The sequence below is a fragment of the Myotis yumanensis genome, unplaced genomic scaffold, assembly GCF_028538775.1.
Source record: "Myotis yumanensis isolate MYYU_CA2020_CCGP unplaced genomic scaffold, mMyoYum1.0.hap1 SCAF_1, whole genome shotgun sequence".
NCBI lineage: Eukaryota > Metazoa > Chordata > Mammalia > Chiroptera > Vespertilionidae > Myotis > Myotis yumanensis.
In genome coordinates, this window is record NW_027223752.1 from 52,564,132 (window position 1) to 52,586,851 (window position 22,720).

The 22,720-nt window shown below is 47.5% G+C and overlaps 1 protein-coding gene across 11 annotated transcripts in view; it reads left to right on the forward strand.

Moving 5' to 3' along the window:
• Positions 1 to 15,449, forward strand: part of HERC1 (HECT and RLD domain containing E3 ubiquitin protein ligase family member 1) — a 190,046-nt gene extending 174,597 nt beyond the window's left edge. For 9 of the 11 annotated variants that reach the window (XM_070421306.1, XM_070421324.1, XM_070421311.1 and 6 more), the window contains exons 71-78: positions 1,329 to 1,498; positions 3,051 to 3,220; positions 3,484 to 3,649; positions 4,729 to 4,805; positions 6,355 to 6,607; positions 9,033 to 9,185; positions 11,836 to 12,141; positions 14,829 to 15,449. In XM_070421306.1, the coding sequence (XP_070277407.1) occupies positions 1,329 to 1,498; positions 3,051 to 3,220; positions 3,484 to 3,649; positions 4,729 to 4,805; positions 6,355 to 6,607; positions 9,033 to 9,185; positions 11,836 to 12,141; positions 14,829 to 15,014 (1,481 nt within the window). In that variant the 3' untranslated portion in view covers positions 15,015 to 15,449. The other 2 variants (XM_070421316.1, XM_070421337.1) reach the window with 2 other exon arrangements.
• Positions 15,450 to 22,720: the final 7,271 nt, after the last annotated feature.

Consider the following 22,720-nt stretch of genomic DNA (forward strand, 5'->3'; position numbering starts at 1 on the left):
TTTCCCAGGTCTTCAAGTCCTCTCTTTTTACCACCCTCTGTTGTCTAAGGCACTAGAATTTCTCTGAAGTGACCTTGTGCCTGAGAACTCAGCATTCTCTTCCTTTTTTGCTAACATCTCTACTTAGCCACAGGTCCGTAGGAAAGACTCCCCATGGATATTTTTTCTCTTAGATAAACCCTAAGAGAACAAGGCAGTACTACCAAGTAGGTTCCAAACAAGCAGGAGGTAGTTTCTGATTAACAGGATCCAGAATGAGCAGTACTGCCCATCCACTGACAGTTTTAGGTACTTTGGGGCTTCTGATTCTTCCAGAGGGATTTCCCTCCCACTTCAGGACAGAGGCTACACGTGTGGTGGTTTAAGGTTCAGACTCTGGAACCACACTGCCTGGGTTGAATCCTGACTCTTCCATTTATGAGCTGAGTGACCTTGAGACTCGATTTTCTTGTTTATAAAATGAGGGTCATAATAGCACCTATTATAAAGAGCTATAGGAGTAAATGAACCCAATTCCTGGCTCTTAGAATAGTGCCAGACACATAAAAATACTCAACAAATGTTAGCTTTTATTAATAGTAGTAAAATACCTCTAGGAATTGAGCTGTACAAATCTTTATTTACAGGAAACTCAAATGAGTTGAATGTCTTGTTTCTACGTCTCTGTGCATTTTTATTAGAGGGTAACCATAGATACAGTCCTGGTAGTCTTTGCTTCTACAAAGCTCTTATTCTTGCAGTAAAAAGCTTTTATGAGTCATGCACCTATATCTTTCTTTCTGTCATGGTCACTTTCTGTCAGATCCCTAGTAAGTGTGGGAGGTGGCTCTGCTAAATTGCCCATTTTCATTTTCCAGAACTTCTTGCCTGGTCTTGGCCCACACCTTATGTTATTATGAATACAACATTTATTGAGTAGGAAAGGAAGAATTTGGGTTTTGTTTTTAATTAATTATGAAATTCTTATAGATCTAAAAAATATATATTTTTATAAAAAAAATAAAATGCATATTTGTGAATGAACTGTTTCAGGTCCCATAGTTCAATGGGAAACTAAATTAAAGGAGAAATAAAACAAGTGTCCATATGATAAATAAAAAAAGACGTTTTATAAACCAATACAAGTTCACCATAAAGTAAGATTAATTGATGGATAGAGAAATTGATAAATATGTGATATAGTAAATATAGCAAAATGTTAATTATAGAATTTAAGTGGTAGGAATGAATGTTTGTTGTACACTTTCTGTGTGTTTGAAATTTTTCAAAATACTGAAAATGCAGGCAATGCATTTTCCTTTATAAGTGTTCATGTGCTTTCTGAGCAGGTGTGTCAGTACCTCTGCAGCTGGGCCTGCCCGATGCAGTGCCCCCCCAGTATGGGGCACTGAGGGAGGTGAGCATTCACACCGCGAGGGCCAGGCTCCGGCTGCTCTACCACTTCTCGGACCTCATGTACTCGTCTTGGAGGTTACTGAACCTCAGCCCCAACAACCAGGTAACATGCTGGCTTGGGAACAGCACCCATGATGTGCTCGCTATGCCCGGCCTTTCTCTCAGCCTTTGGAAAATTCTTTCATGGCTAATACTTTTTACTCTTAGCATCAGAGAGATGTAGAAAAGGCAACAATTCTGTTTCCATTTTATTGTTGGCTTAGTGACAGACCAGATATTGGTAATAATACTAGACACAAAGTAGTTTTCTGTTTGTTTTGATTTATCTAAACCTCAAGGAAGAATGAATGGTTAAGTATATATTTTCTATAAAGTTTTTATATGATTTTAAAATTTAAGCACACAAAGCTATTAATACCAATTATGGCTGTTACATAAATGCATCCACTACATTTAGGAGACTTTTTGCTCTTACAAATGTGTATTCTGAGCCCTATGGAATGGGAGCGGGGGAGATAAAGTAAATTAGGATGATTTAACTATATTTATGGAATAGTCTAGAAATATAGATGAAAAGCAAGCTGGCTATATTTGTTTGTTTAATGTATAGGCATACTAAAATGTATATCCTAATATATAAAAAGCCAGGGGCCGCCATGACCGAAACAACTGAATGGATGACTGAACAGCAGGCTGCATGGGGCAACCAGGCTGGCAGGGGGTGGGGGCAGTTGGGGGCAACCAGGCTGGCAGGAGGGGCAGTGAAGGCCAACCAGGCCGCCAAGGGGGGCAGTTTGGGGTGACCAGCCAGCAGGGGGGGCAGTGAGGGGTGACCAGGCCAGCAGGGGGTGGGCAGTTGGGGGTGACCATGCTGGGGGGGGCAGTTGGGGGAGACCAGGCCAGAAGGTGGGGCAATGAGAGGCAACCAGGCCAGCGAGGGAGGCAGTTAGGGGCAACCAGGCTGGCAGAGGGGGCAGTTAGGGGTGACCAGGCAGGCAGGCAGGTGAGCAGTTAGGAGCCAGCAGTCCAGGATTGTGAGAGGGATGTCTGGCAGTCGGACATCCCCCAAGGGGCCCGGATTGGAGAGGGTGCAGGCTGGGCTGAGGGGAACCGCCCCCCCCCCCCCCCCCGCATGAATTTCATGCACCGGGCCTCTAGTCATTTTATAAAACTGTTCATCAAAAATCTTTTGGGGAGCCAGTCATGGGGCAGATGAGAGATTTGACAAATCACTGTTAGAAGTAAATAATCAGCCAGGATATGGAATATTGTGTGCACCAAACAAAGTGTCAACAACTGTTTATAATTAGTGTGGAAATGTTTAATGATATAAAGTTAGGTGAGAAAAGCAATGGAAAATCATATAAGCAGCATGATCTCAACAATGTGAAAAATGTATGTCTACATAACATGGAAGAAATAGATCAACGTGTTAATGGTACCATATCCATATGGTAGGATCACAGATGACTTTATTTGTTTCTACATGTGTGTGTCCATTTCCAAGTTTTAAAAAAAAAATCATATTTTATCAGAAAAATTTTTTAAGTGATTAATAGTTACTCATTAAAAAAACTATATTCGAAAAATGACAAGTGTTACTTCTTTTAAGCCTTAGAGTATATCCTTTCTGATAAGCTTACTTTCTGTTACAGAACAGTACATCTCATTATAATGCTGGGACATGGGGCATTGTACAGGGACAGCTTCGGCCCCTGTTAGCCCCAAGAGTCTACACTCTCCCCATGGTGCGCTCCATAGGAAAAACCATGGTTCAAGGCAAAAACTATGGACCTCAAATTACAGTAAAGAGGATATCAACCAGGTGAGCATATGTGTGTATGTTTCACTAACTAGTTAGCATTTTTTTAGATGAACATTACTAACTAATCTCTGTGAGTCTTAGCTTCCTCAATGTAAACTAGGATAATAACAGTGCTTACATTAGTACCCAATGTGGCTATCGTGGGCTCAGCGCAGTGTTTGACTGTTCATTCACGGATGGGAAGATATCTTCAACTGACCTTTGTGGTGATATGCAAAGTTGGTGAGAGTTGTATTTTATTCTGTTTTCCCTTTCTTTTAAAGAGGACGAAAGTGTAAGCCCATCTTTGTCCAAATAGCAAGACAAGTAGTAAAACTGAATGCATCAGACCTTCGTCTGCCCTCCAGAGCATGGAAGGTTAAGCTTGTTGGAGAAGGGGCTGATGATGCTGGAGGAGTGTTTGATGACACAATCACAGAGATGTGCCAGGTATATTCATTTAGTGTCCCCTGCTGAGCTGTCCACTCAAGTATTGGCCATTCTATTGTTTCCAGTGTTTACCCTGTCAGCCATCCTATATAAAAGGGCAATATGCAAATTGACCCTAATGGTGGAATGACCAGTCACTATGATGCGCACTGACCACCAGGGGGCAGACGCTCAACACAGGATCTGCCCCCTGGTGGTCACTGCGCTCCCATGGGGGGAGCTCTGCTCAGCCACAAGCCGGGCTGACGGCTGCGAGCGCAGCGGCGGTGGCGGGAGCCTCTACCGCCTCCTCAGCAGCACTAAGGATGTCTGACTGCCATCAGTCGGACATCCCCCTCGGGTTCCCGGGCTGCCAGAGGGATGTCTGACTGCCAGCTTAGGCCTGATCCCCTAGAGAGCGGGCCTAAGCCAGCAGGTGGACATATCCCGAGTGGTCCCAGACTGCGAGAGGGTGCAAGCCAGGCTGATGGACCCCCCTCCCCAGTGCATGAATTTTCGTGCACTCTGCCTCTAGTGTTTTTATAAATGTAGCAACATGCATTTGTGAACCTTACATAAAGTCATGCTATTAATGGTTGTATAGGTAAATTATAGTAAGGGTTTGTGAAATGCTTTATGAAGATACCTTATTGAATAAATGTCAGTGCTTAGCCATCTCCCATTGATTCACCATCTGTTGTGCTGTACTACTGGCAGGGAAAACAATAGTGACACATATTTATATTTATACTTATATTTATAATGTAAAAGACAAATCCAGGATAACTCACGTGCTCTGACTTATTCTGATGCTTTTAGAACTGCCAGACTCCAGGTGAAGTAGAAAAGCAAGTGTGAAGTGTTTGGATGCCTTCTTATTTAAGTTCTAAAGTGGCAGCTTTGCTTCCAAATCAGCTCTGACCCTTTCAGCTTTGCGTGGTATTAGGATTTTCCTGATAAATCAATCATAGAGAGTTGGCTGGTTGTCACATAGCATTATAAAGTTCTCAGATATTCTCTTTTCAGTATGACACTTAATACAGTTCATTCTGTTGATGCATTTTATTTTCATTTCTCAAAAATTTTTCTTTCTTCTACAGGAACTTGAAACTGGTATTGTTGACCTTCTTATACCCTCTCCCAATGCTACTGCAGAAGTGGGTTACAATAGGGACAGGTAAGACAATCAGCAAGTGTTTATGGAATGTCAATAATAATAATAATAATAATAATAATAATAACAACAGCAACAGCAGTTCACATTTATAGAGTGCTTACTGTGTGCCAGGCACTGCTCTAAGTGCCTTACGTGTATTATCCCACCAAATCCTCATAACCCTACGGAGTAGCAACTACTAATATTCTCTTTTCACAGATAAGAAAACTGAGGCACTTTTATCATGACTTGGTATTTAATATGGGACCAACTCTGATAATATAGAAGGGTAGAGGAAACTCAGACTTGATTATGAAACCTGACATCTTGTGTGTTCCTGAAGGCCAATATGAACTCTCTTCAAGGAATTTTCTGCATCGAAGTTTATTTAAAAGCTTTGAACTAGTGCAGCCACTGTGGAAAACAGTATGGAGTTTCCTCAAAAAATTAAAAAGGGAACTCCCGTTTGACCCAGTGATCCCACTTCTAGGAATATATCTCAGGAAATCAGAAACACCAATCAGAAAGGATATATGCACCCCTATGTTCATAGCAGCACAATTTACAATAGCTAAGATTTGGAAACAGCCTAAGTGCCCATCAGCAGATGAGTGGATTAGAAAACTGTGGTACATCTACACAATGGAATACTACGCTGCAGTAAAAAAGAAGGACCTCTTACCATTTGCACAATGGAATACTACGCTGCAGTAAAAAAGAAGGAACTCTTACCATTTGCAACAACTCTCCAGGATGGACCTGGAGGGTATCATGCTAAGCAAAATAAGCCAGTCGGAGAAAGATAAATATCGAATGATCTCACTCATTTGTGAGTGAACATATATATAATGAACAACATAAACTGATGAACAAAAATAGAGCCAGAGGGGGGGAAATATTCTAGAATATAATAGCAATCCTATTATTTGCAGATTTTTAATATTTCCTACAACTTTTGTGATATCATAATGTTAGTACAGTTTTAATAATATTATTATACTTAAAATCATTTTATTCTTGAAGAATTAATGTTTATTGCATGTAATATTATATGTAAGATCATTTTTCTTGAACAATTGGTGTTTATTGCGTGTAACATTATATTTAAAATCGTTGTTTGTGAGAAAAAAAAAGCTTTGATATGCTATCAAGTCACAGCACTTAGTATTTGCAATTGTATATTATCCCTGTATTTGCCAAATTTTGAATTTTGGATCTTTTGTCATGCACTTGTACATGATAAATGAAATGATTTTAGGAAATAGAGCTTCCTGAAGTAGATAGCTTAAGGGTTAAATAGACCATTTACTTGCCCTTTTATGGTTCTTCAAAAAACAATTCAAATGTGGTCGCTGTGCTATTCAGAATAGTAGCTACAGGCCACATGTAACTGTTGAGAACTTAAAATGTGGTTAGAGTGGCTGAATAACTGAACTTACATTTTATTTAATTAATTTAAATGGCCACATGTTGGGCAGCGCAGGTCTAGACTAATGCTATAGCTGTTGGGTAACTTATTCTAATAAAATTGAGGACAACTCTGTTTGAAATATTTTCTTTACTTCTGCAGGTTCCTTTTTAACCCTTCTGCCTGTCTTGATGAACATTTAATGCAATTTAAGTTCTTGGGAATTTTAATGGGGGTTGCCATTCGCACAAAGAAGCCTCTGGACCTGCACTTGGCCCCTCTGGTATGGAAGCAGCTGTGCTGTGTCCCCCTTGCCCTGGAGGACCTGGAGGAGGTGGACCTGCTGTATGTGCAGACCCTTCATAGCATCCTTCACCTTGAAGACAGTGGGATCACCGAGGAGAGTTTCCATGAGGTAACTGCGGCCAGTCCATTATTCTGCTGGTGTGTAGTAGAATATATACATACTAGAGGCCCAGTGCACGAATTCATGCATGGGTGGGGTCCAGCCAGCTCAGCCCCAATCAGGACGGATCAGGGCTGGGCCTGTCAGGAGGAGGAGATGGCAGAAGGTTGGCCGGCTGGCCGGCCCTGATCAGGGCCAATCAGGACTGGGCTGGCTGGGGAAGGGGCTACGGACGATTGGCCGAAGGGCCCCATCCCCTATTGGGGTTGGGGACCGACCCGGCCATGGGGAGGGGCTGTGGGTGGTGGGCTGGCTGGCCCTGCCCTTGAATGGGGTGGGGGGGTGCCAGTCGGGAGCCAGCGGCCTGGTGGAGGAGCCATGGGTGGTTGGCCAGCTGGCCCTGCCCCTGATGGGGTGGGGGAGCCGATCTGGGATGAGGCCAGGCCAGGGGGAGGGGCTGCAGGAGGTCAGAGGGCTGGCCCCGCCCCCTATTGGGGTGGGGAGGTGATCAGGGATGGGGCTGGATGGGGGGAGGGGCTTCAGGTCAATCAGGGTGGTGGGGGCCTATCGGGAGCTTGGACAGCCAGGGGGAAGGGCTGCAGGAGGTTTGCCGGCCAGCCCTGCCCCCTATTGGAGTAGGGGGTGCGATCAAGGGTGGGGTGGCCAGGGGGAGGGGCTGCAAGAGGTTGGCCACCAAGTCCCACTCCCTATTGGGGTGGGGGGTTGCAGTCGGGCAGGCTGGCCTGGGGGGAGCGACTGTGGGCCTATTGTGGTGGGGTGGGCTGGTCGGGGGCGGGGCTGGCCAGGGGGAAGGGAGGGGACATTTGGCTGGCAGCTGGCTCTTTATCAAGGTGGGAGGGTGCAATCAGGGGCAGGCGGGCAGCGGGTAGGGGCCACGAGGTTGGCAAAAAGGTCCCACCCTCTGATTGGGCAGTTCACTGGCCACAGTGGGCGTCATAGCGACCGGTCATTAAGGTCATTATGGCCATTATTGTCGCTAGCTTTTTATATATAGATAGATGTTTAACTCAGATATTGTTTCATACTTGCTATCTAGCTGGCCCACACATGTCCCATTGCTGCCCTTAGCAGTTCAACCCCAGCAATTTATTTATTTATTTATTTGTTTGTTTGTTTGTTGTTAATCCTCACTCGATATTTTTCCACTGATTTCTAGAGAGAGTAGAAGGGATGGAGGGAGTGAGAGAGAGAAGAGAGACATCGATGTGAAAGAGACACATCGATTGGTTGCCTCCTGCATGGGCCCCTACTGGGCTAGGGATCACTGGACCAAAAATAGAACCCACAACCCTTTGGTGTGTGGGCGGACACACTAACCACTTTGCCATGCCAGCCCCTGTTCAACCCCAGCGATTTAAATAGCTTCTAACAGAGTTGGCTCCAGCACCCAGCTTCTGCTCCTTCCCCTTAGATCACTCCTGTGCATGTTAGAGTGGAGGACCCAAAGAACCAAGGTGGAGAGGGAGGCCTGGGGCAAACAGAGCTCATCCAATTTGGTTTAGGGGAGAAAGATTCAGCCTCATTCTTTTTTTTTCTTTTTTTAAATATATTTTCTTGATTTCAGAGAGAGGAAGGGAGAGAAACATCAGTGATGAGCAGAATCATTGATTGGCTGCTTCCTGCATGCCCCCTACTGGGGATCTCACCCACAGTCTGGGCATGTGCACTGACTGGGAATCGAACCTGACCTCCCGGTTTATGGGTTGACACTCAACCACTGAGCCACATTAGCTGGGGGTCAGCCTCAATCTTAATTATAGGCAGATGACGCAGCATTCCCTGCTGATCAAGTAGCCTGACCAGCTATCTTGATTGCCTTTTTTTTATCCTTAAAAATATTGATGATGCCCGGACGGTATGGCTCAGTGGTTGAGTGTTGACCCATGAACCAGGATCATTGTTCCATTCCTGGTCAGGGCACATGCTTGGGTTGTGGGCTCAATCCCCAGGAGGGGGCATGTAGGAGGCAGCCGATCGATGATTCTCTTCATTGATGTCTCTATCCCTCCCTATCCCTTCCTCACTCTGAAAACTAATAAAAACAGCCCTAGCCAGTTTGGCTCAGTGGATAGAGTGTTGGCCCGCAGACAGAAGGATCCTGGATTCCATTCCTGTCAAGGGCAAGTGGCACAGTTGCAGGTTCCTCCCCGGCTCGGGCCCTAGTCGGGGCTCATGCAGGAACAACCAATCGATGTGTTTCTCTCACATTGATATTTCTCTCTGTCTTTCCCTCTCTCCTCCACTCGCTTTAAAAATCAGTAGAAAAAATATCCCCGGGCGAGGATTAAAAAAAAAATCAATAAAAACATTTTTAAAAAGTATATTGATGTTACTGTTTTGCTATATTTGTGTAACATACTTTTTGTTGTCATTTCTACCATGTAGTTAAAAGTCTTTTTTCTTCTATTCTTAGATGATTCCTCTTGATTCTTTTGTTGGTCAGAGTGCTGATGGCAAAATGGTTCCCATTATCCCTGGTGGAAATAGTATCCCCCTCACATTTTCCAATAGGAAGGAATATGTGGAGAGGGCCATTGAATATCGACTTCATGAGATGGACCGACAGGTGAGATGAAACATTTTGGGAGATGCATGTGAATATTTGCCTTTGTCTCCCAACAGGAGCTGAGTAAGTATTACTGAATTTTGGCATATGAATTTACTGTGTTGATTCATTTCTATCTATATTTCAGCCCCTATTCAGAGACTTTTCAGGCCATACCTCTGGGTCTCCTATCTCCTTACTCAAGGCCTTTTTTGGGGCAGCTCTGAATTCATCACTGGTTGGATTGAGGCCAAGCTCTGACAAGGGCCTTCATACCCTGCATTCCTACTCCTCCTCATGTCTTACTGCTCTCCAACCCAATGTCCCCACTCCAGTTTGGTCATCAGGGTCCATATAAAGAAGCCCTGAACCACGGATCTTGCAATCCCACATGAGTGCCTCTTCCCCTCTCCTGCTAGAGTCCTTCAAGTCCCAGCTAAGAGTGTGTCTCCTCTGCAGACCAGCTTTCCTACAGGTCCATTACCTGTAGAGGTCTTTTTTGTTGCTTAGAAATTCCTCAAGATATCACATGCTCTGTATTGTCTAAGAATTAGGCTGCAGTGTTTTGGTCTTGTTTCTTCAATTAGCTTGTAAGACATTAAATGAAGAATGTATTCTTTCCGTCTATATCCTATATATTCTTGTTTTATGTCGACATAATAAGCATTTAATAAATGATGGGAGTATGATCATAGAAATTACTATTGTGTCCAAAAATGATGTTTTGGTTATCCAATTCTTAATAGCCACTTCAGTAATACTTTATTTGCAAAACATATTGAGGTCTTATTGAGAGCTGGACTCAGGCTCTGAGGCTGTGTAGTAATTTAAAATACATATATTCTGTACCCTTAACTCCTGGTTCCTTCTTTGATTCTGACTTTGGGCCAATTTCTGTCAAAACACTAAATCCCTTCGTTTATAGAGGGTGGGTTTGGTCAGCAATACTATTTACACGGCCAGGGCTTAGGATTTGTCTTTAGCTCTTGACTATTTTTAATCCTCGAAGAGTGAATAACTGGCTACAAATGTATTGATCACCTCCTGCATGCCACGCATGGTTTGGGCACCTTCATGTGCAGTTTTTCCCATAGTTACTCTGTGAGATAAGGATCACTACTCCCATCTCACAGATGAAGACACTGAGTCCAGAGACATGCAGTGATGTGCCCAAGGCATAACCAGGACCCCAAACCAGGTTTAACTTCGGGGTCCAGGCTCTTCTGCCGCCCTTCCTCTGAGGATCGCACTGACCCTCCACTTTCTGTCAGTGGTGCTCTGCTCTGCCTGGCTTTGTTCCTTTCTCCATGAGGAGCCCTTCTTCCTCTTTTGCTTCCTCTTGTCGCTTAGAACCCAGTGTTCTTCCCATAGCTGCCCCCAGTTATCCCCTGCCCAAGCAGCCAGCCCGTACTGTAGCCTCAGTTTTTCAGACAGCTTTTGGTTTATATTCTACCAGGCATGACATCTTCGTTTGGGAAGACTTTGTCTGACGTATTTTATTCATTTTTAATTTATTTTATTATTGATATTATTACACATTTCCCCTTTTTTTCACCATTGACCCCCCTCAACCCCACTCCCACCCCAGGCCTTAACCACACTATTGTCTGTGTCCATGGATTATACGTATATGCATATAAATTCTTTGGTTAATCTCTCAGCTGAGGCATTTTTAATATCAGTAGAGACTGCCAATCCTGTTTCTTAGTCCCAGGCATGACAACTCTATATCAATCATACCTCCAAGGGCTTCCTCAAGGTATGGCCCTGTAGAGGTTCTTGGGTTTTGTTTGGGTTGTTCTTTTTATGTTAGACAGTTTTGAGTTGGCCAAGAGTGAAGGTGTGTTTATGAAACAAACCTTGAAGAGTGTTGAGTCTGTTTGTATGGGATGCACTACTTGCAACCTTAGAGGAGTTCTAAACAGACTGTGTGGGCAGCCCCAGCAGCTCCCCCTTGGCATTCTCAGAGAACAGGCAGTATAAACTCCCATCACACAGACTTTCTTGTAGTTACTCAATTAAAATTCTCATCATAGTTATGTGAGCAACAGTGTGTGCCTCACTTTTCAGGTGAGAAAATTACAGTAAAAGAAGTATTAGAGCTGGGATTTGGAACTCAAGTTTCCTAATTAAATTCTCTGTCCTTTCTACTGCCCTCTTACAAAGAATTTCCAGTTTTACTTTCTTCTTTGTACTTTTCTGCCTTATTTTTTAACAATGAACACAAATATTTTTTACCAAGAAATGACTGTTTTCAAAAGAAAAACGTAAGTTACAAAAACATTGGAAGCTAGAGACATCCTCTAAGAGCTTCTTACTGTGCTGGGGATTCAGACCATCCCACACAGCACACGTTCACAGCTGTGGCCACATGTGTGGCAGTGTGAGTGAGTGGGATTGGCATTGGGGAGGGCCAGCAGACTGGGATTGTGTGGGGAAGGGGAGGTGGGCTCCTAAATTGAACTTGAACTAGGACCAGAAGGAGCATCTGAGTCCCACAAGCAGGGAGAAGCTCTAACAAAGGGCCCGAGGGAGGGAGGGTGGGCTGAGCACGTGGGCAATGGTTGCTGGAGTTCTGAGGGGTAACTGGAAGGTCTGGGGAGCGGCTGGGCCGGTGGAAGGTGCCCACTCTGTGCTCACATATTAAATGAACACCCTCTTCTGGGGGCAGGTGGCTGCAGTCCGAGAAGGGATGTCCTGGATTATCCCCGTGCCACTGCTGTCCCTCCTCACAGCGAAGCAGCTGGAGCAGATGGTGTGTGGGATGCCAGAGATCTCGGTAGAAGTGCTGAAGAAAGTGGTGCGGTACCGGGAGGTAGACGAGCAGCACCAGCTGGTGCAGTGGTTCTGGCACACGCTGGAGGAGTTCTCCAATGAGGAGCGGGTGCTGTTCATGAGGTTTGTGTCTGGAAGATCTCGACTACCAGCCAACACTGCTGACATTTCTCAGAGATTTCAAATCATGAAGGTTGATAGGGTAAGTAAGCTATATTTTCCTCCTTGGTAATGTCTGTCCTTATTGCATGTTAAGAAAACCAAACTGTGACCCTCAAGTCGGCCTGCCAATTCAGGCTTAATGCTTGGAATTTCCTAATTTAAAAAAAATTCGAGCAGAAAAACTTGTTCAGAAAAATTACATAACCTCAGTTAAAAAAAGTCCAAAATGGATGTAGAAAGTGCACTGTAACCAACAACCTTCCATCAATCCCAGTATCTTCCTGAGTGAAAGCTAGGCTTGGAGGATGGGTCATTATGTTGCCTTTGTCTCTTATTTCCTACCCCCTTTTCTTTGTGTGACTTACCACTGGAACATGGTCCTGTTTGTTTTCATGAAGATGCTAACCATTAGCTGGTGCACATGCTCTAGAAGGAACTTGAAGACGTGGGGAGCAGCAGTAACGTGCTCTGCGACTACTTGTGTGATGTGCCTCGTGGAGCAGGCAGTGCAGCGTCTCTGTGGCCTGATGAAAGGCCCCAGCTGCAGAGCCCCAGCCCAGCTGCCGTTTTGACAGATGGCCTAGGAATAAAAGGGCTTAGAGTCTTGAATGCACACTGCTGCCAGAGTCATCTTTCTCAAGCACCCATCTGACCACGTCCCTCCTCCCTTCAGACCACTCGGGGGCCCCTGCATTGACTCCAGGACAAATGCTGACCCCCCCTTGCAGCCTTAAACACCTCCAGCCTGGCCTCTGCCCCACTTTGTGATATGACCTCTTGACACTTATTATGTTCTGGCTATAATGGACCGCTGGCCTTTCTCCCCAACAGACTGTGCTATTTTTAAACTTCCATGCCTTTGTACGCTGTTCCCTAGCTTTAGCAAGTTCTCTTTTACACACTTTTCCATCTATGCTTAGCAGGCACTTATTTAAGCCTAACAACAATGTCATCTCCTCCAGGAAGCCTTCCTGGATGCTTTCCTGAGGGCAGACTTAGATCCCCTTCTTTCCACCTCCTGAACATCTGGTATATCCCTCAAACCCAGCATTAAGTTAGAAGTGGCTGTGTTCCCTCTATCCCTGCTCCCTCCTCCTGCCCCAAGCTGGGCAGTCCTCCAAACAGGGTCCATGGTATTTATTCTGGAAACAGTAAGGAAAGTTCGGCCTCTTCACACAAGGACCCTTCCTGCCAGTTTCAGCAGGTTTCAGTATCTGCCCTTCTGGTGTTTTTCCAGTAACTACTCCTGGAAGTTGCTGTAGCCAAAGCCATCCCTCCCCCACTGCCTCCTGAGGCTGCCCGCCCGGGCTCCACTCCTGGGCTAGGCTTGTTGGAGAGGCCATGCACAGGAAGGGCTATGAAAGAGCCTTTCCATAAATTTTCTACATGACTTGCCAGAAACTATAAGTTGTAAATCTGTTTTGTTGCTTCAGAAAGAGGTGGGGAGGAGGAACTGGTTTATTTCTATTCAGCTCTGGAAAAACCCCTTGCCTTATATCTATCCAGGGCTACCCTGCCATCCCTGGAGTTAATCTACCACTAATCCCCTGCCTGGTGGGGGAGGGAGGAGAGGGCGGGGTGTCAGCCTCAGAAAACTGACCACTGCTGGTCTCTCCTTTGTGACTGACTCTTAGACCATTTCCCCAGTTTCCAAGTCCGAGCCACCTGCTAACATTCCCTCCAGTGTCTTTGCTACTTCGGGTTTGTCTGCATTCAAGCTTCCTGTGTCCTCACTGGCTTTGGCACAGTTAGGCTTCTGGGCCCTCCCTCTCCCACCTCTTCGAAATGCACTCACCTGGTGTGGGGTGTCGGTCTCAGAGAAGGAGAGGATGCTGGTTTCAAGAGGGAGTGGGCAGGTTCTTTTTTTAAAACTAAAACAACACATAAAATCAATGTAATATTGTTAAAATTATTACAAACAGTTTGAAAATGGTTGTGTTTCCAGGGAGAGACAGGGAACACGTATAACCCTCTCTCTCTAGTAGTAGCCATTCTCACCTTACACCTCCGTGTAATTCCTCCCGGTCCTTGCCTCAAGCACACACATTTTTTATGTAAAATTTTGTATTTTGCTTTTTTCGCTTAACAGTCTAACCGCAGCAGTTTTCTGTTTTGCTGCAAGTCATCATAATTATCATTTTAAATGGCTGCGTGCCTGTCAGTGAAATGGATGCACTGGGACTTAGCTAACTTCTCCTTTCTCACTTGAGCTGTGTGCTGGTGGCCGTGGCGGGTGAAGCGGGCAGAGTGCACGCTGCAAGGACATGGAGGGAAGCAGAAGCGTGGTGGGTTCCTGGCAATTGTTCCTTCCCTTTCACCAGCTCTGTTGGGTCCTGAAGCAGCTTCACATTTGTACCTTCTTGGTGAAAGGGAAAGAACTCTGTTGCACCCTTATTCTGTGGCAGGCACTGTGTGAAGCGTGTTCACTCACGTCATCCTGCCAGTCAGGGCTTGCTCTCACTGTACACACAAAGGCATTGGAAGAGTGAGAAGAGGAAGGGAAGCATCTTCGCCAAAAGTCTTGATGGCTATGGACACCAGAGTCCACGCTCTTTCCACCGTGGCCAGTCTACTCCCCCAGAGTTGGCCACTCAGTCATGTCCGTGCAGCCCATCTTGAAGGCAGGGAGAAGTGCTTTCCTGACTTTGGGTGGTGGTGATGGGCAGCCCCTCTCCCCGCATGACACCCTGATGCTGCACTCATGGCTCTGGGTCTCTCTCTCCACAGCCTTATGACAGTCTGCCTACCTCACAGACCTGCTTCTTCCAGCTGAGGCTGCCCCCCTACTCCAGCCAGCTGGTCATGGCTGAGCGCCTGCGCTACGCCATCAACAACTGCCGCTCCATCGACATGGACAACTACATGCTCTCACGCAACGTGGACAACACTGAGGGCTCCGACACTGACTACTGACGGCGGGGGGTGCCGTGTGCCGCCCCCTCTTTTCTCAGTAATGCTCACTTCCAATTTCATGTTGATATACATAGATGTTTTAGGAACATAAACCAATATTATAAACAGTGGCCACATTTAGTTACTCTGTAACAAAGAAATTAGATGTTTTTATTTTTCTGTGATTGTACAAAACAAAGACAAAGTGCTCTCAGTCAGGTTTTTCCCTCCATATTTTGGTCACTTTTGATAAGTTTGCATGGAACCATTTTGGTGCATTTTTAGTTGGGAATGGTACATTTTTGTAAACCCACCCAGTGAACATGAAATTGTACATTGTGTATAATTGTTCATTAGAAAGGACAGTTTTACATGAATATTCATATATTTATTTTGTTTTAATTTGAATTGCCTGTGCAGGGTTCCTTATGCAGAGAAATAAAGCCAGTCAGGAAACAGGATGTGGGCTGCTTTTGTTACCAGCATGGAGCTTCTGACTGAGAGAAAGCGAGCTTTCAGGCTACTCTCTCCCTCTGACGGCTTTTGACCACCAGAGAGATTCCTTCCCACTGAGAGTGGGCTTTGCATGGAGATGGCCTAGCAGAGAGGCCAGGCCGCATGGGCACAGACCCAGGGGCTGGGAAGGCCCTGCCGTCATTTGCTCGGTCATCTTGGGTCTCTCACTCTGTGCTCACTCCAGAGACCTTGCTTTAGCCACTCAGCCCATCTTCTCAGCACCACCCTTCCTCCTACATAGCTGGCTTAAAGTGTAACATGCTAAAAAGAGCCTTTCTTGAAGCCCTGGGATATGCCTAGTGCGGCATGCGGCTATACCAGGCAAGGAGGAAATTAACCAAAGTAATACGGTTCTGGTCCTGCCTGTGAAGAACAAGCTGATGGGATGAAAGAGCCAGGCAGTTTACGGTAACGTGCCTGCTGCGGGATGAGTGACCGGGTGAAAGAGTGAGTAAACGTGTGAACTAACACGAGAACTGATGAGTGGCTTTCATGTTCTCGAGTGATGGACGGTGGGGAGCAGTACAGGGGCTGGGGAAGAGGTGACTTCAAGCACTCTTGGTGCTCGATCCCAGCGCTGGAGGACCCTGGGCATGTGCTTGTGTGTGGAGGAATGTCAGGGTGAGCGTGTGGTTCTAGGGGAAAGGCCATCTTAGAGCCCAGAAGACTGGCTGGTGGGAGTGGGAAAGGAAGAGGACAAGACCTTTGGGTGGCTTTCTCTGTCATCTACAGCAAGTTCAAGCCAAAAGCTGCTGCGCGTGTACTTCAGGACTGACGCCTGCTCAAGGGTGCCAGACAGCCTTGCAGGCAGTTTTCCACAAGGAAATAGAAGGTGTGTATTTCAAAGAGAAATTGGAAGAAGAAAATGGTTTTGTTGTCTAAGATAATGTGGTGCATGGATCTTCCCCACTGGGACTGTCTAATAATATTTAGAATAATGACATCTTATTTTATCGAAAAGAGGCTTCAACTAGAACTGGGTCTTCGAGAGAGATCACAGGTTTGGGGAACCTGGGGTTTCTGGGCAAAGACAAGCTTTTACTACTCGATCTGCGAGCTCAGTCAGCAGCAGTGGTGACGGGCTCTGAGCTAGAAGCACTCGGGGTCACGAGGCACTGCCCAGGCCCCTGGACCAGGAGGTTCAGTTAGGGAAGGGAGGCCTCTGTGTGCTGCTCAGATCCTGGGCTACTAGAGACGGGCCTTCAGCTTCTGGGCCGGTTCCTAGTGACAAGTGGCTCTTGCTGGGCTGGGCTGGCTGGGGGTGTGCTGAGCTGAAGGATACATCTGCTGCCTCGAAGACTATTTTAAATCAAAGTAATACTTTGGCTTTGTGAGGCTCTGACCTCTGCGGTCAGTTTGCTCTGGACTGAAGGGCAGAGGCACGCCCAGCAGGCTAACGCTCATGGTTCCAGGTCCTGTTGTTACCGGACAGGGACTGGGCCAGGAGAGGGTCTGCCTCCGGCTGGCCTGTAGTATGTGGGTTCTTGACTTTGTGCAGGAAAGATTTCACAAGACAAGTCCAGGTGACTTTGAGAGGATGTTTCTTAAAGCTGGGGACGTGACACAAAGGCAGCACTCAGGGTAGAAGCACCAGGAGAGAGCCTGGGCGGTGCTCTGCCTTGGCTCCCTAGAAACGTAGGAAAGAAGTGAGCCAAGGTGGGGCTGCTGTCAGCTCACTGGGAAGTCAGAGAAAAGGGGGCCTTGGAGACAGGTTCTGGGGGTGAGCCCTGGACAAGCTGCCATTGCTCACTGTTCCCCTGGCTGCATGCCTCATGGGGACCCTTAGAGGTTAGAAGGAAGTAAAAAGTTCATGTCCGAGAAGGGGCATGAGCATACACTAGAGGGAGCCCACTCTAGGTCTTTGTTATTGAGGGTTTTTATCTTTTCTGTGGGCGAGGATTTTAGGGGAGGGTTTCAGCAGAATATTCATCAGCTTTCCAGGTGTGTCTTTACTGATGCACCAAAATAAGCATATATGGGAGTTGGGTATTATTCTTTGGTCTGCTTTACTGTTTTACTTTTATCTTGGGTATGCCTGGCTCTAATTGGATTTTTATTTGTTCCCCTGACTTCATCTGTCCGTGGGTTTGCCTGGCACAAATGGCACTAATTGGGTCTCTGTTCTCTCTCCCCCCACCAGGATGATTTAAGCCGTGCATTCTCTGGTTAGGGAGGAGAGGTATAAACTATTTACTCTCGAGTGCCCTTGGTTAGGGGAAATAAGGTCTTGCAATTTACTAGGTGGCTGGAAGTGGTTCAAATTGTTTGGCCTTGTTTAATTTTTTTGTCTGTTTCCCCATCCCATTTGCCAGGAATTTTCCTAGTGTGTTACTATCCTGCCTCACTGACTGTCAGGTCTAATGGACAGCTTCTCAGAAGGTCTGACCCTACGAGGAAAATCTGCACAGATGCCTTAGTTTTGTAATATGCCGTTTCTTTGCTGGGGAGCCTGTCACTGTTCTTCATTCTCTCGACTTTGGAAGCCCTGGAAAGAGGGAGGTGCGAGTCCCTGAGCTGAGGAGCTGAAATGCCAGATACGATATTTCTTTTACTCGGGTCACTTCCAGCCCCTGTGGAGGCTTGGGCACTTTCTCTGTTTGCTGGACTCATTCAGTTAACAAATACTTGTGGTTTTTTTATGACCCTTAACTAGTCTCGAGAACTTTGACCTCCAGCCTTTAAAATTTAAGATTTCTCAGGCCCTTCAAGGTTGGGCTTTGTTCTGGGCCTCCCAGCTTTGTGGCCTTTGCCCAGCACTCCCAGCCATGAGACATCCACATCTAGTTAACTCAGTTTTTAGCAAAAAGCAAGTCTTGGGCATGGAATCCTAGAGCTGGAGGAGCTCAAGCTAAGGGATCAGTTTCTCCCTTTACAGACCAGAAATCCAGGGTCAGGAGAGGGAAAGCACTGGGTCACAGATACACCAGGTTAGAGCGGAGAGTCCCAGCTTCCTGTCAGCACACCCGTGTGGGAGCAGATGGGGGCCGAGCAGTCCTCTCCAAACATTCAGCCTTTGCAGAAACTGGCCAGTGTGTCCCTGAAAGACGGGCCTCAGCACCACCTCTCAGGGAGCAATCTGGGGCCTCTGACCTAAGAGCATGTAGCCCCAGTCTGCTGGCGCTGAGGTTCCCGTGCAAACCAGCCAGTGCTGTGTGGTACCTGAGGTCGGCCTCCATACCTGAGGTCGGCCTCCAGTCAGGGGCCTGTTCTGCATCCTCCCCCTAGCATTCCTTCTACGTGGCCATTGGTTATCTCGGTCACAACAGAATGAAAAGAATTAACATTCAGGAGCTGGGGAATGTCTGTGGTCTGTTCTGATGGAGGCTGTGAAGGCACAGGTAACTCCCAGTCATTTCTAGGTGCCTCCTCTGGAGGTCAGGCCCCCATCTCCCCAGCTCGCCCTCCTCTGCACTATGCCTTGGGTTCTGCCAGGCACTTGGCTTTTCTAGTGCCCCACTCCCAACACACACACAGATGTGAGGACTCCTTTCCCTACCCCTACCTTCCAGCACTACACATCTATATATATAAAAGCCTAAGCGACCATCTGACCGTTCGACTGGTAGCTATGACACACAATGACCACCAGGGGGCAGATGCTCCGACCGGTAGCTATGACGCGCACTGACCACCAGGGGGCAGATGCTCAACACAGGAGTTGCCGAGCTGCGGTGACTTGGCAGCTGCAGTTCTGGGGTGATGCACCCAGAACCAGAGAGGAGGGAGCCCAATTCTAGGGTGAGTCACTCGAGAACCTCCCTCTACCAATCCAGGACCCCTCAGGGAATGTCAGAGAGCCTGTTTCAGCCGGATCCCCACAGGCCAGGCCGAGGGACCCCGCTCACTCCGCAGACACCCTTCAAGCCTCAGTGCTGCTCCAGGTGTGGCCAGCCGGGGAAGGACCACAGGAGGTTGGCTCCAGGGTGTGTCCAGCCCGTCTCACCCAGTCCTGCCCTGCCAGCCACCTTCTAAGTAATTTCCTTTCAATGTGCACGAATCCATGCACCAGGCCTCTAGTTTAGACATGATCTCATCGCAGTGTCACAGAGAGGGTCCCATTTTACAGATAAAGAAACTGAAGCTCAGAGAGGTCATAACTTGTCAGAAGTTATGGATGGTGGAGCTGAGCGAGTACTTGAAATCTCCCCTCACCCGAAGCTGCATGTCTTCTGACTAGAGTGAGTCCTTTGGGGGAGGGCGTGGCCCAGCCCACGACCAATACCCACTAACTGTTTGCTAGATGAATTAAGCATGCAGCGAGTGCCCCTTGTTCTGTGCAGATCTGAGAGAAGACCCAGAAAGTAGTTTTTAGATTCAGCAGGACACTGTTCGGTCAGGTGCTTTGCTCAGTGCTGCTGATGGTGAGCAGTGATGTGAGGAGGCAGAGTGCTGCCCACCTTCTGGGAGCACCTCGGATGGCCCTGGGCTCAGGGACCCAAAGCTTCCCTGGATGGGCGGGGCAGAATTAGCAGCCCTAGAACAGTGTGGGACACAGCTTTAGTCCTGTGTCACCACAGTCTTGGTATATTGGGGGGGGGGGGGGGGAAGGGGGGGGTTACTAGGCATTGAAGGGTTAGCTGGGAAATGTAACCTCATTTATAAATGAGCATCCATGGGAAAAGGGGCCTCAGAGGCATGCAGGTTACCCCATTCCAGCTGAACTTGCAGTGACCTCTGTTCTACAAACACGCTGCTCCTTACAAAACCGTGGCAATAAGATTCTCTAGCCATCCCAATACACAGGTAAGAAAGCTGAGGTTTAGAGGGGGCTGACCTGCCTTGGCCAGAGGAGAATCAGAAACCACAACCCTGTTGTTCCCCAGACTAAACCTCCAACTTGGGCAAACAGAGCCTGCTGGGAATTGGGGTTATCAGAGAAGCCAAAAGCAAAGTCCTGAGGCTTAAGTGGCTCCATTTTAAACATTTACCCCCCTGGAAGCCTGAGCTTTTTTTCAACATTGTTGCAGTAGTGGAAGAAAACGAAGTTCCTGCAAGACCTGTCTCCTGAGCCCAGCGTATGGTGTGTAAACTGTAAAATCTCCCATAAGGCCCGGCTGGGTGTAGCTCAGCGGTTGAGCGTTGACCCAGGAACCGAGAGGTCACCGGTTCAATTCCCGGTCAGGGCATATGCCCAGGTTGCGGGCTCCATCCCCAGTGGGGGGCGTGCAGGAGGCAGCCGATCAGTGATTCTCTCTCATCATTGATGTTTCTCTCTCTCTCCCCCTCTCCCTTCCTCTCTGAAATCAATAAAAACATATTTAAAAAAAAAAATCTCCCATAGGTAGCTAGTCTCACAGGCTGGTGGTGGGCCCTCCCCGCTGCAGGTGGTGGCTGGGGACTGGTTCTTCCCACACAGGCCAGGCTGGGATTCAGTGACAACCAGTTTCCAGGCAAAGCACTGGCCCGAACGGGCCCAGGGGGCAGCAACAGGCCTTCAGCAGTCCCTGGAAGGGCTGGGTTCTGCTTGCCCACAGGTTCTGCCTGGAGAAATTCCAGCACCTTCCCTTGGCTCCTGCTCAGGGTAGGCTGGATGGGAGAAGTCCAGCTCTCATTTCATCCTCATAATTACCTGTGAGGCCTCCATGCCTTCCCCTGTCTCTTATTTCTCTGATCACTCCTGCTTGCCCTTCTTCCTCACTCTCTGCTCTAGACACACCCACCTCCTCTCTTTCCCCTATTCCCCTAATATAGCAGCTGAGCTCCTAGTCTGGTGAACCAGCTGCTCCCTCTTCCTGGAATAACTCCCAGGTGCTGCTCAGCTCCCTCCCTCCCTCCCTCACTTCACGTCTCAGGTGCCACCTTCTCAAATGAGGCTTATGTTGGTCAACCCCCTTGAAGAGGCTTCCCCCTTACCCTGTGCTCACTCCCCTCCCCCATACTTATATAAAGACTAGAAGCCCAGTGCACAAAATTCATGCACTCGGGGGCAGGGAGTGTCCCTCAGCCCAGCCTGTGCCCTCTCGCAGTCTGGGACCCCTCACTCCTTACCGCCTGCCGATATCCTGGAGGTGGGAGAGGCTCCCGCCACCACCACTGCTCGCCAGTCGTGGGCTGGGCTTCTGGCTGAGTAGCACTCACCCTGTGGCAGTGCACTGACCACCAGGGGGCAGCTCCTGCGTTGAGCGTCTGCCCTGTGGTGGTCAGTGCACGTCATAGCGACTGGTTGTTCCACCGTTTGGTCCATTTGCATATTAGCCTTTTATTATATAGGAGGATTACAGCAGGCACTGTAACCTTTCATTCAACATTGTTTAGTTATAACGCTTGTGAGATCTAGGAAGTTAACTTCTTTATATCAACTAGCCTATGGTAGAATTGGTTTCATTATATGCACATTTGCCCAGTTCCAAGAACCTATCAATAAGAAGTGAGAGCTCTACTTAATGTCTCTTCAACCATTGGAATGTAAGCGCCGTGAAAACAGAACTTGTCGTTTTCCTCACTGTTCCCCCACTATTTGGGCAAAAAATTAAGGAACCTGTGAGTAGGGATCAAGCTCCCCTTCCACAAAGAGGAAACACCGGCCTCAGGTGTGTAAAGAAAGGGTCTCGGTCTCGGCGGGTGATGGGCGGAGCCAGAGTGTGAGCATCGCCCACCACTCAGTGCTCATTAGTGCTCGCAGACTTGCTCCCTAAGCCAGTTTCCCCCCATGTTCCTGGGACCAGGAAGCTGCTGGGTGACCAAGGGTCTTTAATTTGGTGGGAAAAGGTGGGGATCTAAGTGACCAAAACCCTGAAACCGAAGACCAGGCATGTGCCCACGTTCAACAAGTCCAACAGGTAAAAACCTAACTGCATCAGTTTATACTAGTTTATCAAAGGACCTAGACCGGGTTGCTGCTTGTTTTTAATTCTCTGCTGCTTTTGTTTTTAATGATCTACTCTGGGTTTTTGAAATGCCTTATTTTCCTTTATGATATGAGAACGGTAGAAAATAAGGATCACTGTAATTTATGTAAGAATCACAACAAGCACATTTCTAGGATCGTGTGTGCAGTAACTCCTAGGAATACACCCCCTCCCCCGAGGAAAAGCGCGGAGCGAAGCCGCGGGCGGGGCCGGGCACCTGGAGCCCCGCTCCGTACGGAGCCCCGGTCGCCCTCGGGCGGCTCTCTCGGGCTCCGCGCCCCGGGCCGGTTTCCTGGCCAGAGGCCACGTTCCTGGGAAGCCGGCGCCTGCGCCGTCGGCGGGGCCTCCGGGGGCCGCTAGGGG